We start from the raw sequence: 16,983 nt of genomic DNA on the forward strand, positions 1-16,983 counted from the left end.
CACCACCGTGATGGCGACTGGAGATGATTCCCAACTATACATAAACATACAAAAGTCGCAACTTTTTTACTTGAGAACAGCTGTGGGGGGCTTCAGTGATCCAATATTAAAAAAAAAAAAAAAAAGCTCTCTGGGCAGATTCCACAGAAAGACTTGGCCATTTAAAAAAGGAACAGTTAAAATAATTGAGGTGACTGGAGACGCCGCATATCATTATATAAGAGGAATACCACAGTGGAACCAAAGCCCCATCAATATTAAGCAACTGTGATTCCATTTATCAATTTCAATTCAATTCCTGCCATGGAGGATTTCGAGAGCAGATCATCACTAAAACCGACCCATGTATATATCAGCTATCGAGGCGGCGACGATACACGTAGATTCATCAAAAGCCTTTCTGGTGCTCTTGAAGCACAAGGTTTCAGAATCGTGGGAGATGACAAGAGTCGTGAAATCCCAGATATGGCTTTTCCGGACGAGCTTCTCCGAGCAATGAGAGAATCCTGGATTTTGATCTTGGTCCTCTCCAAAAGCTATGTTTCTTCATCTTGGTGTTTAGAGGAGCTGTCGCAGGTTGTTGGGCGACTCTTTCTTAAGGAAAAGCCAAAATGGTCATTTAAGAGAGGATATGGATTCATACCTAACCGAGCAGAAAGGAACGAGGAAGACCTGGACGAGCTGATAAAAAGATGGTGGCAACATATGAAACAACCGGCCGATCTCTGTGGACGCAGCAATAATGCAGATAGGATAATTCCAGTTTTTTACGATGTAGATTCAAAATCCTTTGCTCAACACATGCAAGAGAGCTTCCCGGGAAATTTATTCGAGGAAGCTATGCAAAAAGTGACCAATCTTTCCGGCTGGGATCTACAGTATGAGTAAGTAATTCTATTTTTTAAATTTTTGCTTTATATATTTTACATAATTAAGGTAAGAAAGATTTGAACTTTAATCTTATTTTACTCTTGATTTTTTTCACTTATATATGTTTTCAATGGGGGAACTACTGCACATATTTTTGTTTCAGCGGCCATTGATATCCTTCTGAATTAAAAAGCATCAGTTTGATTAATTAGTACCGCGTACTAGAATAAATCACGCCTACTTTGATTTTTATTGAATTATATGATTATTTTGAATTACAATACCTTATCTCTTACTTTTAAATAATTTGAATTCAAGAATTATTGCTCCCAAATATGAGACGTTTCCTTTTTTAAAAGAAAAAATGATCCCCAATACAAACTATATCTCTAATAGTGAAGCTATGATAAGCCCATTGAACTTCATCATAAAGGCTCTCTCCTTTGCCGCTTGTCGCGGCAATAGTTGTCATTAAGGAAAAAAAAAGTGAATTATATTGAGTTCCCATGGTTTTATTTAATTATTATGCAAATTCCATTTTCAAAATTTGCAGAAATTTTCATTTAAAATAAAAGTAAATTACACAGATCTACCCTAGTTTTATCTAAAATTACACATACATTTCTTTTATTTTCGATGCAAGTTCTATGCTTTGAAAATTAGAGGCATATACATATATTTTTAATAACATTTTATAGAGGTTCCTATATATTATTTAATATTTATTTTACATCTGGTTTTAAAGGGAAGGTACATATAATTTTAGTAAAATTCAGGCGAGACTTGTATTAGTTGTGAAGCTAGAGAATAAAGAAACTTTGGATAAACAAAATTTTAAGAGGGATCCATTTGACTTATTTTATGCATGTGTGTGTGTGTGTGTGTGTGTGTGTGTGTGTGTGTGTGTGTGTGTGTGTGGGGAACTATGTATTCACTTTTAACGAGAAAAAGTATTTTTAATTTAAATTCTATTCACGCATGCGTTTGGTTTCTAGCCTTTGCTCCAAATAGAGCGTAGTATTACTGTCCTCCGTTGGGAAATTTGAACGCTCAAGGTTAGGTAGAGTAGATTTTATATCTCTTTATTATTTGTAATTCTATCACTGTTTTTTAGTTTATAATTAGAAATTTGTCTTTATATGAAAAAGTTTAGATATTTGAGATATATTATTCAACATGATAGAAAAATTGAAAAGAATATTGCACATAGGATACAAGTTTGATGGATTATTTGAAGAGAGGCTAAATGAGTTATTTGTAATTAAAATGTACTTAATAAACTGAAAGAGAAGTTTTATCAAATTGCTATAAAATCAACTATCTATATTATATAGTAATAAATGTTAGACTTTAAAGGGACAATAGAAGTATAAAGTTAGAATAGCAGAAATGAAAATGCTCAGATAAATATGTGGCATACATAAAAAGATAAAATTTGAAATAAGTATATGCAAGAAAAAGAGATGCAGCATCTATTGAGGAGAAAATGGTGAAAAATCATTTCAGATGATTTGGACATGCATAGAGAAGGCCATGAGAGCATTGGTAAGGAAAGTGGAATGGATAATCTTAAGTCTTATAAAAAATGGTAGAAGAAGACTCAAAAAAACACTTAAGAAAATTGTTGAACGAGACCTCTTAGTTAAAAGTATTTCTAAAAGCTTGGTTGATGATAAAGTACAATGGTATCATACAATTTATATAATTGATCTCACCTACTGGGATAAAGCTTCTTCTTGTATATGATTGTTCGGCCTAAAATTATGATTGGGCCTGAGACAGATATTGGACTTACAAGTTAGAGTAGATACATGAGTCCAAAATGCTAAGGCCTGATAGGCAGCATGGATCAACGACGCTTAAGTAAAATGATGTGTTGCCTCTGTAACTTTCAAGGGAAACTACAAGCCCACATTCCAAATTTAGCAGGGCATATTGTGAAATTGTGAAATAGTAAAAAGGAGCAACCAACCAAACTAAAAACTCAAGACAACTAACTTACTCCTAAAATACCTGCATTATTCTAACATAGATTCCTTAGCCTGACCTAGGTTTAGCCCTAGCCATTATATTTTTTACACTTTAGGTTAATATAGCTTTATTCTCGCCTTAGTTCTTTTAATGCAACTCAATTTCTCAGTCAATTAAGCCTCACTCGTTGGTTTAGTCTTGATAATCCGAGAGAATTGAGGTAAAGGATATTAGGATCCATAACATCTTGATTGATGACTCACTCCTCTGGTATGTCCATTGCATAAAGGTGCTGCTCCCAATTCATGCTAAAAATCTTTTCTGGCATACTTGGTGAGACCCTATTGTCAAAACCATGCAACAAACTCAATCAAATACTAATAACGAGAAGCATGATGCTGGATCTTAGAGTCTTGAATATAGTGTAGCAGGCGTAAACATGAGTCGACTCCATCACGATCAAGAGATGAGAGGGAGGAAGTATTCCCACTCATAAAATCACTATCCATACATGTCGATCCCATTAGAGAAGTGGTTCAAGAGTTTTATGGACCTGATTTGTAGCCGTCCCTATTTAGAGTACATCAATTGAGAATATTTGTTCCCTATGGTTTTTGTGTCCCAGAGTTTACATTGTTCTCTAAAGGTGAAGGTTTATCTACCTTAGAGCACATAGCCCAGGTTCACATTCCAATGTGGAGAGCTAGGCCGCATGGACAATATGAAGTTAAGAGTCTTTCCCAACTCACTAATGGGAAGAGCATTCATTTAGCATGCAAGACTTCTTAAGAACTCCATCATGAGTTGGATTAAAATGGAGAACAAGTTTCATGACCAGTTCTATATGATTGACCTACAGCCATCAAGATGAAGTCGAGAAACCTTACCTTAAAAGCTGCAAGACTTTAGGATGCCATTACAAGTTTTAGTTTGATGATAGAAGTTCAATAAATCTTCAAAGTAAGAGGAAACAGTGAAATAATCATGGAGTGAATGGACCAAATTTAGACCAAAGAGGAAGTAAGCGAAGAGTCAGACCTGTTACAGATATTTGAATGTGGTGTAATTCTCTAAAAATGTGCACACGTTTTTAACCATTGATGAGCTAAGAACGACCGGATGGCATTCAATGAAAGAGGTTTAGAGCATGCAACTAGAGTTGATAATTCAGGTAGACCAAGCTTATTTTGAGTCGGGCTCAATTCGGACCAGCTTATTTGGATGGGACTTAAAATATCTTACCCTCTTAAAAAAGCTCATATAACCAAGCCCGACCTTAACTTTTTTTTGGAAGGATCCAGGCTGGCCTGTCGAGCTTAGCCAAAATTACCAACTTAACATACTTATAGAGTCAAAAAAATTCAACTGTTAAGCTCAATTTGGGCCGTATTTATTCGAATCAGGCTTAAAGCATCCTATCCTCTTTAAAAGGTTCATATAACCAAGCTTGACTCTAACTTTTTTTGAGTAAGTTCGAGCTAGCTCGAATTACCAGCTTTACATGCAACCCTTAGTCAATGAAGAGTTACCACACACTCGAGAAATTGTTTGGTCTAAAATTATGATTGGACCTGATACGGATATTAGCCTTGCAAGGTGGAGCAAGTACATGAGTCCAGAATGCTAAAGCCGAATGGGTAGCATGGAGCAGCGAAGCTTAAGTAAAACAATGTGCTGCCTCCGTTAACTTAAAAGAGAAGTCACGAGCCCACGTTCTCAATTTTAGCAAAGCATCATGCAAACTAGTAAAAGGGAATAACCTCCTCATGCGATGGCATAAACGATTACAAATTCAAAATGGCATAGCTAATCTCCCTCTTATAAAATGGGGGAAGATGGTTAGAAAGGGGCATCCAAAATACCTGTACTACTATAACATAGATTCCTTAGCCTAACCAAGGTTTAGCTCTAGCCATCAGATCACATATATTTTCTGTTAACATGGCTTTGTACTCACCCTAGTTTCTCTAATACAATTTGGTTTCCCGGTGAAGAACTTGGTCTCAATAATCCAAGATAATTGAGGTAAAGGATCTTGAGATCCGCATTACTTAGATTAAGGACTCACTTCTCTAGCATGCCCCATACATGTGAGGTGCCACTTTCATTTCACGCAAACAATGACATATGTGTGATGTATATCCTTCTCTTTTATGACAAATAATTTATTTTTCTGTGTGTACACACACACACACACACACACACTGGATTGTAAGTTGAGTTTTAGATCGATGTTCAAGATATATTACTGTAATACAACTACACCAATGTTAACAAAGGATAATTTTTTTTTTATCATGCCTAGGAGGGAAAAAATTTGATGATTGGGTGTTTTTGGTTCATCTTTTTTGCAGATCAAGATCACAAGTTATTCCGAAGATTGTCAAAGAAGTCAAGTCAAAAATAGATAAACTATTTTATGGCTTTTTCAGATATGTTGGGATGAAATCTCGAGTGGAAGAAGTAGAACAGATTTTGGATTTGAGCTCAGACGATGAAGTTCAAGGTATAGGCATTTGTGGTATGGGCGGATCAGGGAAGTCATCCATTGCTTTAGTTCTATATCTTAAGATCCTTCACTTTTTTGATTCTTTTTGTTTCCTTCCTAATGTGAGTAGACGTTTGAAGCATGGTGACTTATCTTTGCAAGAACTCATTCATAGAAACTTGGAGACAGCAGATTTTTGTCTTATGTATCCTCAAGGCGAAGAGTTCTTGAAAAGATTAAGAAAACACAAGGTTCTCATAGTTCTTGATGGTGTAGATCATGTGCAAGATATTGAGGAATTGAACTTGATTGCAAAATCTATTTGTTTTGGCAGAGGGAGTAGAATCATAATAACAACAAGAGATGTACAAGTCCTTGAAATGTCTGGAGTTGAGAAAATTTATAGACCTAAATTGTTGTCTAAGAAGGAAGGTTCTATAATATTCCGTTCTATAGCTTTTCCAAAGGATTATCCTGTTAATGATTTTCAAGAGATGATAGACAAGGTATTGAAATATGCTAATGGGCTTCCACTAGCAATTGAAATATTGGGTTCATTCTTTTTTGGAAAAAGCGTGGCAGAATGGAGAAGTTTCTTGGATAGAGAAGAAATTATTCCTCCCCATGAGATCATAATAGTCCTTAGAAAAAGTTTTGATGAACTTGATCATAGGAGTAAGGAAATCTTTTTGGACATAGCATGTTTTTTTGCAGGAAAGAATGTTAATTGTGTGAAGGAAATTTTACATGATTCTGGTTTCCCTGCCGATATAGGAATCAAACTTCTTATTCAAAAATCACTTATTACAATTGCAAATCAAGGAATACAAATGCATGGAATGTCACAAGCAATGGGGCGAGAAATTGTTAGACAAGAATGTCCAAATCAGCCAGAAAAACGCCGTCGGTTGTACCTTTTCAATGATATCAAATATGTTATGGAGAAAGAAAGAAACATGGTAAGTTTTTTGTTACCCCTTTTTAGTAAAGCATGTTACAATTTGAAAAGTTAGAGAATAATCTAACATTTCATTTTTTTCCGTTCATAAATGCATTTAATCCTATAGGTGATAAAAAATGTTGAAGCTATAGTCTTGGATTTGGAAGAGCCAAAAGGGGTTACATTGAGGATCGAAGCTTTATCACAGATGATCAACCTCAGATTGCTCATATTTCGTAATGTGCATTTTTCTGGAACCCTCGATAATCTTTCGAGCAAGTTACAACATGTTTCATGGCATCAATATCCATTCACTTCTTTGCCATCGAGTTTTCAGTCTGATACACTTGTTCAATTGATTATGCCTGATAGCAACGTCACAGAAGTGTGGAAGGGCAAAATGGTGATGTTAAAGTTCTTTTATTTCTTCAATATTCAAATCATGCATGCTTGATATAGATCATATACCATCACCTATATATTCATAACTAATTATTTCCACTATCAAAATTTTGCTCAATGACAGATGCTCCTTAAGTTAAGAAAAATGAATCTTTGTGGCTCCAAAACTTTGATCAAGACGCCAGATTTTGGAGGAGTTCCAAATCTTGAGAGACTTGACCTTGAAGGTTGTACTGGATTATTGGAATTGGATCCATCTATTGCCGAACTTTCAAAGCTCAAGTTCTTGAATTTGAGAAATTGCATCAATCTTATTAGTATTCCCAATCGCTTATTTGCTCTATACTCATTGGAAATTCTAAATCTAGCTGGCTGTTCAGAATTTGCACATTGCTTGAATTTTTCTCCTTTGAAGAGCTTGACAGAAGTGAAACTGCTTAGCATTTGGTCTAATCCATTCTTAGAGAGCATTCTGTATTTTCTTTTGTATGTTTTAACAAAAAAATTGTGGTGAGTTTGTTCGTTGCTGTCTAATTTACTTGATATGTATTTGTGAGGTCAATTATGCATAAAGCTCAAGTCATGAATCCTGAGATTGGAGCTCTGTGTATTTGGTACATTTGGGAATGATATGGTTGTCACTTATCAGTTATCCCTGATTTTCCAATCTGATCACCATAGCCTGAAGGGAAAGATTGAAGGTTGAACTGTATTATTGCGACTTCTTAAATTATATATGCCAGCATATTTGCTTAATTAATGATATATAGTTTCACATTAGTCTCAAATTGAGAATTCAACTCTGCTTGATATGAAATGGTTCATGCTAGTGGTAGCTCGTTGATTTTCTTCAACACAAAAATGAGGTTGTTATCTATCTTCACCCGAGGAAAATTCGCATGTCTAATACTAAATTCGCAATAGAATTCTTATTGAAAAGAACAAAAAAATAATTGAGTCTTAATATTATCTAGAATATATATTCTCAAATAACTCAAGTCAGATCAAAACATGAATGTAGTAAAAACTTTGCAACCTTGATGCAACATAATAACAGCAAGTCATCAAATCCTTGAAAAGATTGAAAGGCTGATGCTACTTCTTACACGCACGCCTGAGTTGTTGACTGAGAATGAAGCTTTTCAACTATTTTGTTCTGAATCTTTAATTTTCATACAAGATTGAAGTGATAATTATTTATGGCTATCAGCTTCATGAAAATTGTGAAACTTTGTACTAACCAAATATATAAGAACTCATACAAGTCTTAAACAACAGTGTTCATCAACCACCCATGCACACTTGCAAATATAAACTCTAGCAACTAATTAATAATAATATCACTACAAATAATATAAATATGTCTTCTACATTAAACTTCATTACTTTAACAGCTTAATTCACACCCTATCTGCTTCTACAAATGAATCAGCATTCTGAGAAGGATACCCTACACTGTCATAAACAAGAGCAGCAACAGCAGCACCAATTAATGGTCCAACCCAATACACTGCTTGGTTCTTGAAGGTGCCGGCTATGACGGCCGACCCAAAGGCGCAAGCTGGATTCATCGACCCACCGGAGAAGGGACCGGCAGCTAGGACATCAGCTCCGGCCATCATGCCGATGGCTAGGGCACCTGTTGACCCCAGTTGACCACTACGCCTAGGGTCCCTAGCAGCATACACAGTGTAGACTAATGCAAATGTAAGAACTCCTTCCACTATGGATGCCCCAAAACCTGTCATTTGTGGTGCTATTGCGTATGTTGGGACGTGCTGTACAAATTAAACCAGACATGTTGTAAAAATAAAGGAAAGTTATATATAATTAAAATAAAAAATAAATTACAGAGACTTTTCCTCAATCTTAAATTCTTAACTGAATTTACATGAACTTAATGTATAATTAAACTAAAATAAAAAATAAATTACAGAGACTTTTCCTCAATCTTAAATTCTTAACTGAAATTACATGAACTTCTCTATTCCTAGAGATTGCACGAATCTTTTTCCTCAAACAATATTAAATTAGGTAAATCACCCTTACATTTTATTGAAATTAAACTTAAACATTATCTGCTTTTCAAATGATATATATATATATATATATATAAATTGTCCCGGAATTTTATTCTGATTCATACCAACCTTCATTTTGTTTTCAATGAATTTCTAAACACACACAGACATGCCCTTTTATTTTAAAAAATCACATACGCCAGCCCTAAATTATAAGATGATTTATACAAGGTCTCATTGAATTTTACTAATATAATACAAACCTACCCTAAAAAAAATGTGCAATTTAAAAGGAAAGTAAAAACTGGAAAAATTACTTTTTTGGAAAATCTTGTCTAAATTTTAAATAAAAAGAAAACTTATGTGCATGATTCAAGCAAAATCAAGAGAGAGAAAACCAGTGTTATATACTCTATGCACATATAAGTAACATTCTCAACTGGGAAGAGAATAAAAGCAAGACCAATACAACAATGTTTGTTTGATAAAAAAAAATTAATAAAGGATTTTTTTAGAAAATACTTTTCTGTGTATCAATACAATACAATACCATTCCAACAAGAGTGATCTTGAGGAGAAGGCAGGCCATGACAGAAGCAATCATCTGAGAAATCCAATAGAAGAGAGCTGTTGATACGTTCATATGGCCTCCAACAACCCTTGCAAAGGTCACTGCAGGGTTCACATGTCCTCCTGAAACGTCCCAAGCCATAAACAGTACTGAAGATAAAGCCAAGCTATTGGCTATGGCTGCAACCACCAGACTCGCTGCCTCCATTGTTGCTTCACCCTTCAACTTCCCTGAATGCATCATCATTAGACATACAATAAATATATAACACACACACACACACACTTATATATATTATCAGGTCAGTGAGTGATTCATATATATGTTGATGACCAAATCACTATAAGATTTGATGAGTTTGTCATTAGTCAAAAGTCATCAACTTGATTTTTGAGTTCTCTTGATTAATTTTTCTCACTCTTAATTACTTGACTATGTAAATTGGTGGGATCGGTCCAACCAATTATTTCACCTATCACTTGAAGAAGATGATCATAGCATGCAATATTTAAAGTAATCTGAACGTTTTAAATGATAAATAGCCTCAAAGAAAGAATAATTACTTCATCTATCATTTTACTTAATTTTTTTCTTATTAGGAACATAAATGCACGGATCATGATATGCCACAGTTAGTTAATAAATAATGGTAAATAATATACAGTTTTAATCTAGAAACATATGAGAATAAATTAAAACAGAAAGTAGTTGAAAAGACCAAAAAAAGAACTAAATATCCCACACAAACTCTTCTGCGCTACTTTTCTTCAACATATAATGCAACATTTATATTACTATGTATACAAGATCTAGCTAATAGGAACAAGAGATTTATTATTATTCACCAGAAAGAAAGAAACTAAGAGATTTATATATTCTTTGGATGATTTAAAATTCTAAAGTCAAAACACCAAAAATGACACCATATATAATAATGCAAGAATATACTCTTCACGGCTGGTTTTCCAGAGAATTTTTTCTATCATATTAAGGAATCTGCATTTTTTGTGTGGCAGTCATCTATATAAAATAACTTTAAGTAAGATGCTTATATCACGACAGAGTCACACACAGGAGCAAAATCTGAAGTATCACGTGAAATCAAGACGAGACAAGAAAGAAAAGAAACAAAAACTCACTGGAAGACATGCCGGAGCCAATGACGGTGAAGACATAGAAGAAAGTGGAGATGAACTCAGCAAGGTAGGCTCGAAGTGCAGTTCTGGTAAGAGATTCTTGAAAACGAGATGAGAAAGCCATGGTTTTTGTTGTTCTTGTTATTGTTGGAATTCAATTCAAGTCTCAGAAAAAGCCTTGTTCTTTGACTACAGTGATGAAGGAACAACGATGATAACGTTCATTCACTTGTTCATTAATTGATTAGTCGATGAATAAGGAAGCAGTTTTCAACATATATATGGTTTTGAATTCTGGAATTTCAAACAAAACTAGCCGCAACTGCCAAGCGACGTGTCCTTTTTCCTGAGGGGTGGTTTCTATTTCGTGCAATTAACTACCGTTAACTAACACAGTAAGTATGGATTGGTTTCTCATTTTGAATTTTTTAAGACAAAATTGTAATGTAACTGTAACAATGATTAGACGTTAACGTAACTGTATGTGCGGATTAATTTACTTGTTGCTGTATGAAAAATAGGTATTTCAAACAGAATAATGAGTTGTCTGAAATTTATATTTTTTTAATCATGTAACAATTTCTTTTTACTAGAGACAATCTTATTTAAGATTATCAAATATTAAAATTTCTATTGATAATGATGATTTTCTAGTAAGAATTTTCATCAAAAGGATAGTATGTCAAGGCTGTTTGTTTGTGTTATTTCAAGTTAGTAATTATTAAATTTTAATATTTAAAATTAAAAGAATTAAGGTGTATTTTTGCCCCTAAACTACTCTCCAAGGAACACCCGGTGTCCTAAAATATTTTTCGTAACAATTTCACTCCTAATAAGATAATCACAAACAAATTAAAATTTAGATAATCACAAACAAAAAAATCATTGATAATAAGCTTTAGGTGAAATTTAGATAATGTTTTACTTCATGAAACTGAACCAGTTCCATTAAAAAAAAATAACTAGTGAAATTAAGTGCTCTAGAATTACTTCTATTTCGCAAGAAAGTAAGAATCGATCGTGTCCTCCTCAAATTGTTGTCGTTTGCTATGGAATGTTTAAAAGAATTTTCTAATTACAGTTTTAAGCACTCTTCCCTGCTCTGTTTCAATCATGAAATAATATGTTTAAAAGGGTCTACGTTAGGTAAAACATCAATAATTCCTAAGTTTTGCTTTGTCTTTGCAGGACTGGATGTGGGAGGGGAAAACAAGAGTGGGCAATAGAGCAACAAGAAGGCTTCCTTGGGAGAGAATTTTTGCACAAACTTGCAGGATGTTGTGGAAGAATAGATGTAGCAAAGTTTTTGGCACGAAGCACCATAAAAAAAAAAAAAAAAGATATAGCATTCTTGGTAACTTAGGTCGTGAGTGAAGATATCAACCTTGAAGGTTTCAAAGATAGAATTGATAGAACTACGGATAAAAAAAAATTGGAGATTTCCAGGTATATGTTGGGTTAAACTTGACGTCGGTGGATCATTTAATTAAGATGGTGAAGCAGCTTGCAGCAGACTCATTCGATATGAAAATGGTAATTACTTGTAGCAGGCTCATTCCATGGCAATAGGAGAGGTGGATTCATGGCAGAGGTGGATTACTTTCCTTCCACTATGAAAAAATGATGAGCATCAAGGAAGGATTAAAATTTTATTTAATTACTAGAAATGAACAAAATGGATCAAAAAAATAAAAATAAAAATAATATAATCAAAAAATGTGATGAATTACATTCATAAATAAGAGAGGTAATTCAGTTTATAAAATTAAAAATTATAATTCATAAAATTTTTAAAAGATGTGATAATTCTCACGTTTGTAATATATATTAATGAATTTTATCATATTTACCATAAAAAAATAATTTAATTTATTTCTTATATTAATTTTTTCAATTTATTTTATTTTTTTATTTTTAATAACCAAACAGGACCTAAACCTTTCCTCTTGGCTTCAAGAACATTGTTTTCTAATTCAATGAAAGCCATAGATAACATTCAAAGCATTCAAAGTCGGTTTCACCTGGCTTTTGATGTTGCTGACTATATTAGGAAATTGCTCATGCAAGATCGGGATGTTTTTTCAATGGTCACTTGCACGGATTGGCTTGCATGTAATTTCTCTATACTTGATAACCAACAACATCTTGTTACGAAACCATCCCTAAATATTTATCCTTTATGAGTTATGACCTTAGATTCAATTCTAGGAACTCGAGTTAATTACCCTCTTGTTTCTTTTTCAACCTTTAGGCTTTTGCCACAAAACAAAAAAAAATGATCAAAAGTGGCATTTCATGTGTAGCCGTAATTATCCTTTTATCAATTTCCAGGCGTGGTTTATTGGGTTTCACCGAAAAAAAAAACAGATAAAATAAAAATGGAATAAAATTAAAATAAAAAAATCAGGCATGGCCAAGTTCCCAGCTGGATATAAATAAAATCCCCCCCCCAAAAAAAACCGAAAAAAAATACCAACTTATGCTACTATCAAGGGCCAACTACAAATAAGAATCAAACCAAACTACATTTTAAAAAAAAAAATTTGTGTACATATATAAAATATAATTTTTCCTCCTCTTCCTTTTATCCTTTTGCAAAGATATTTCCTTGGTAAAAAGACTGCGCGCACCCCTCACCATTATCACACGGTAAATTAATTTTTTATTTGGGATCATCTCACCATTATACAACAAAAAAATTAATTACAATTAAATTAAATAATAATTGATAAAACGGGCATTATAAATACAGCAGACACAGCGTATTCAAAAGTACCATTTTGGCCTGGTTTCCTCTTCCTTTTCTGTTAATTCTCGATACTGATACCACTCTGATCCAAATTTGCCAACTGGTAAAGGTGTTCTCACAAAAATCTCAACAGGCTTCGGTACATGAACTGCCAAATTCAATTCCCCAGATGTTGGTTCTGAGATTCTGTGTGACCTACCAACTGGTTCAACAGTAAACCATCCCAGACCTGATATTGCTATATCACAAGCTGGCCTGCTCCCAAAGAATAATAGAAATTTTAGAAATTTTACATTTTTATATCTATTTATTCACACACACACACACACACACACACCAGCAATTTTGGCTGAGCTAAATGAGATTCTACTGCCCAAATATACTCCGGTTGGTTAGAACATGCGAAATAAGTTGCCTTTCTACTGCGCAAAAGTGGGCCGGGGGGGGGGGAGTCTATTATATCTTTGACATTATATATTTGGAAAAATACAATTGGTCCCTGTACTTCAAATGTGTTTTGTTTATAATTCCTATAATTTTATTTTGTAGTTCCCACCCTTTTAGTTTGATTCATTTGTAACGTTACTCCCTACAATTTTAAAAATGTACATAAAGACCATGAACAGGCATCGACAAAAATAATTTTGATAACATGTATTTAAGTGTTAACTCTTTTGCTGACATGTACTTAAGCTCGCCTTCGTCTTTCACATTCTGTTTAAGCCAAACATAAAAGAAAGCTTTTTTCCCCATTTACCTTCTATTTTTAACCATACCTGGCCAATTTATTTCCATGTCATGAGTATATTTTAACATGTAAACAAATAGATTAGCAAGGTTACAACAAAATCAACTCCGTCAGTGCTGACTCATGGCCTTCATGTGTATTTTTAAAATTATAGAGACTGTTGTAAATTGATCAAAATAAAGAAACTGGAAACAACAAAATTAAGCTACAAGCACTAAACACAAACATAATCAAATACGGGGACCTGTTGTTGTATTTTCCCTATATCTTTTTTATCACACATTTTTATTCAAGGGCATGAAAGGCATATTTCTTATCTACAAAATTACTTTCTTATTTTATTTTTTTTTAAAGATTCTACTCTCTTGCCCATTCTATTTTACAAACCAAACAGCCTAACTTGGTGAGTAAGTGATAGGGTGATACCTTTCCACATCTTCAAAATTTATTTGCAAATTACGTTCTGATTCAAGTCCTCCCCAGTTCTCGGCCTTTACTCCCCCGGTTGGTGGGGTCAGCAGATTTCCAACTTCTTTCTAAGAAGGTAAAGCAAAACCCTCATAAAATTTGGGTTGGAACTTCAGAACTATCATCAAAATGTGAAAGCAGCACAAACCAAAATTTCATGTTCACAAGGGGAAAAGAAATCTTGCACGTAATAGCAGCACAAAAAAGTTGTAACACAGCAAAGCCGAATAGCATGCAGCAAAGCATGAGGATATTGTGAATCTATAGATTTTCATGCAGCTCTGCATTAACATAACCAGATAGAAATTCCACCATAAGCAACAATGTGGCGAAAATAATGTTTAATAACATGCAATCGCTACCTCACATTTAATACCAAAAGAACCTTCAACATTGTAACTACGATAACAAGTATCAAGTAGTATGCATATGCATCTTTTATTCAGGAACTATGTTCTAACTAAATTGTTATTTGAAAAGAAAACTGAAGAAGCTTGATTTATCCATCGATTGCTAGAACTGTAAACATAGGCTCAACTTGACTACTCACATTTTGCAATTTCAAGAAAAGTATAACCAAAAAAAATATTTGGTAAACTAGACCAGAAGGGCAGATTTAAGCAACAATTACTTTTCAACAAGTACATGTGACAATACCTGGTAAAAATCATCTGCATTCTCTGAGGTACAATATGAATCTGTAGGCCCTTGGGCCCATAAAATGTCAAACGTGTTTCTGGCAGAACCTGAAAATAACAAGACGGAGGAAATTAACAAGAAAAAACCAGTAAATCATTAATAAGATTCCCTATGACACCCCAAAACAAATAGAAGTGCATAGTAAAAAACCTTCAAGACATCAATTCTGACCAGCCCTCCCCAAAATATTGAGAATCCATTTAAGCCATTCGATTTGGAATGATCTGCTGCTACGTTATCTTCAAATACCTGAGTATTCTGGCAATAACAATGAGGAGCAAAGTTGGCAATGGAAAATGCTATTGACATAATGTCTATGTCTTGAACAATTGTGACACAAACATACTGATACAGGGAAAGATAGACCCCTCAATCGACTTTGAGGAGCAAGACAGGAAAGATCTTCAGAATGAACAACTGCAGTTTGCCTATGGTGGAGATGAACTCCTGGAGTGTCATATAGGTTCTGCATGCATTGAAAAATTAAAATATTAAACAATCATGTAACATACAAAATACAAAATAAAATGAATGGCGTACCCCCTCTCCCAGAAAGGCATTAATTTTAATTGGGCCCAAGGTAGTTCCAGGAACAGCAGATTGTATTGGTTTGTACTTCTGAGCAGCTGCAGCAACTGGATCTTTTATTGCCATTATTTCTGACATCAGAAATAACATGTCACAATGGAGATACATGAGATTTGAAATTCTAAAAATGATGTGGTAAATAAAAATAATTTGAGGTAGAATTATTAAACTATACATGTACATATAACATTGATATGTCTCGGCACTAAATTCAACCAAAACTCACTTGAACCGCACAAAATGATGTATTGATGAAAGCCTACTGTACTTATAACACAATCCTACACTTGTTTATCTAATATACAAGGTTTATAACCTATAGGTTCGTGATATACAATGTTTATCTGATATACAAGGTTCGTGACCTATAGGTAACCACTTGGACAAGACTACGGCTGATTGGCTCAGTATTCCAGAGGAATGTGAATGTTTGACCACAATGCAAATGACGAGAAATTACTTATTCAATAAGATGGGCTTATGCAACAAACAAGCATCTAAATTTACAAGGATAAAACAACTGGGAAAAAATCAGCATGATCAAACATCATTTTGTTCAGAGAAAATTTTAAATCATACTATACTAAACCAAATTATTAGATAATGAATAAGTTTAATGCTAGTGCTTATGATGCGTAGAAGTATAACTGACTTACTCAGTAAAGCATTAATGAATGCAGATTTCCAACATTAGCTGACCCCTATAAGGAAGTGTGAAAAGATAAAGAAATAAATAAATAAAAGCTTCAGTGAAGTCAGTTCAATATGCCAAAAAAGGACGTCAAAATATTATCCCAGGATAATATAATGTTTTTATGATAAATCACAGTTAAACATAATCATGCTAGTGTGGCGCTTTCAAATATTTCTGCTAAGCTTATCTCCTTAAATTCAGCATTTTAAGGTAAGGTTCAATTGCTGCATATTTTGCACAGTGGAGTCCACAATCCAACAAGCACAAGTTTATACAGATATGCAAGCACATAGTACGGATAATATACTGAATGCAAACTAAAAACTATGAACTCATACAGTTATGCAAATGTTATCAGTGTGCAGGAAAGGTTGTTATCAAAATCTTAAGGCGTGATCAAACTAACTTTATAGAAGTTTCAAATATACATATTGATCAGAAACCAGTAAAGGAACACTTTTAATATTACTACCCCAAATAATTATTAGTTAAATCTATAGGGGAGGAAAAAGGTTCGACCAGATGAGTCATATCTATTTTTGAATCACATATACATGATTTTGTATTTTCAGAGGAAAACAAATTCCATTGAAAGTTCAACAAGAGGATAGACATAGGAACATCGTGTCATGCTTCAA

General features: G+C 33.8%; 2 protein-coding genes and 1 pseudogene across 3 annotated transcripts; 1 reads left to right on the top strand and 2 right to left on the bottom strand.

Moving 5' to 3' along the window:
- The first annotated feature begins 243 nt into the window (after window positions 1-243).
- Window positions 244-7,323, top strand: LOC129300842 (disease resistance protein Roq1-like). 2 transcript variants are annotated; one of them, XM_054939434.1, is made up of 5 exons: window positions 245-884; window positions 5,196-5,347; window positions 6,104-6,288; window positions 6,397-6,672; window positions 6,796-7,323. In XM_054939434.1, the coding sequence occupies exons 1-5, from the start codon at window positions 304-306 to the stop codon at window positions 7,183-7,185; spliced, it is 1,584 nt and encodes a 527-aa protein (XP_054795409.1). In that variant the 5' UTR covers window positions 245-303; the 3' UTR covers window positions 7,186-7,323. The 2 variants fall into 2 exon arrangements, with proteins under 2 accessions (XP_054795407.1, XP_054795409.1); XM_054939432.1 differs by having other exon boundaries at window positions 244-884; window positions 5,196-6,288.
- Window positions 7,324-7,968: 645 nt separating this feature from the next.
- LOC129300841 (probable aquaporin TIP5-1) lies at window positions 7,969-10,628 on the bottom strand. Its single transcript, XM_054939431.1, has 3 exons — window positions 10,403-10,628; window positions 9,243-9,493; window positions 7,969-8,449 (listed from the first exon to the last, which is right to left on the bottom strand). The coding sequence occupies exons 1-3, from the start codon at window positions 10,521-10,523 to the stop codon at window positions 8,072-8,074; spliced, it is 750 nt and encodes a 249-aa protein (XP_054795406.1). The 5' UTR covers window positions 10,524-10,628; the 3' UTR covers window positions 7,969-8,071.
- A 2,410-nt stretch (window positions 10,629-13,038) lies between these two features.
- LOC129300840 (putative nitric oxide synthase) lies at window positions 13,039-16,395 on the bottom strand (annotated as a pseudogene).
- Between the last annotated feature and the right edge of the window lie 588 nt (window positions 16,396-16,983).

The sequence above is a fragment of the Prosopis cineraria genome, unplaced genomic scaffold (assembly GCF_029017545.1).
Source record: "Prosopis cineraria cultivar Desert tree isolate PC_DT_omini unplaced genomic scaffold, ASM2901754v1 PC1771, whole genome shotgun sequence".
NCBI lineage: Eukaryota > Viridiplantae > Streptophyta > Magnoliopsida > Fabales > Fabaceae > Prosopis > Prosopis cineraria.

Coding starts and splice junctions, on each gene's coding strand:
- LOC129300842 (XM_054939432.1), top strand. CDS start 304: ATGGAGGATTTCGAGAGCAGATCATCACTAAAACCGACCCATGTATAT. Junction 885..5,195: donor GGCTGGGATCTACAGTATGA/GTAAGTAATTCT, acceptor TCTTTTTTGCAG/ATCAAGATCACAAGTTATTC. Junction 6,289..6,396: donor TGGAGAAAGAAAGAAACATG/GTAAGTTTTTTG, acceptor TTAATCCTATAG/GTGATAAAAAATGTTGAAGC.
- LOC129300841 (XM_054939431.1), bottom strand. CDS start 10,523: ATGGCTTTCTCATCTCGTTTTCAAGAATCTCTTACCAGAACTGCACTT. Junction 9,494..10,402: donor TGGCTCCGGCATGTCTTCCA/GTGAGTTTTTGT, acceptor TGATGCATTCAG/GGAAGTTGAAGGGTGAAGCA. Junction 8,450..9,242: donor AGATCACTCTTGTTGGAATG/GTATTGTATTGT, acceptor TAATTTGTACAG/CACGTCCCAACATACGCAAT.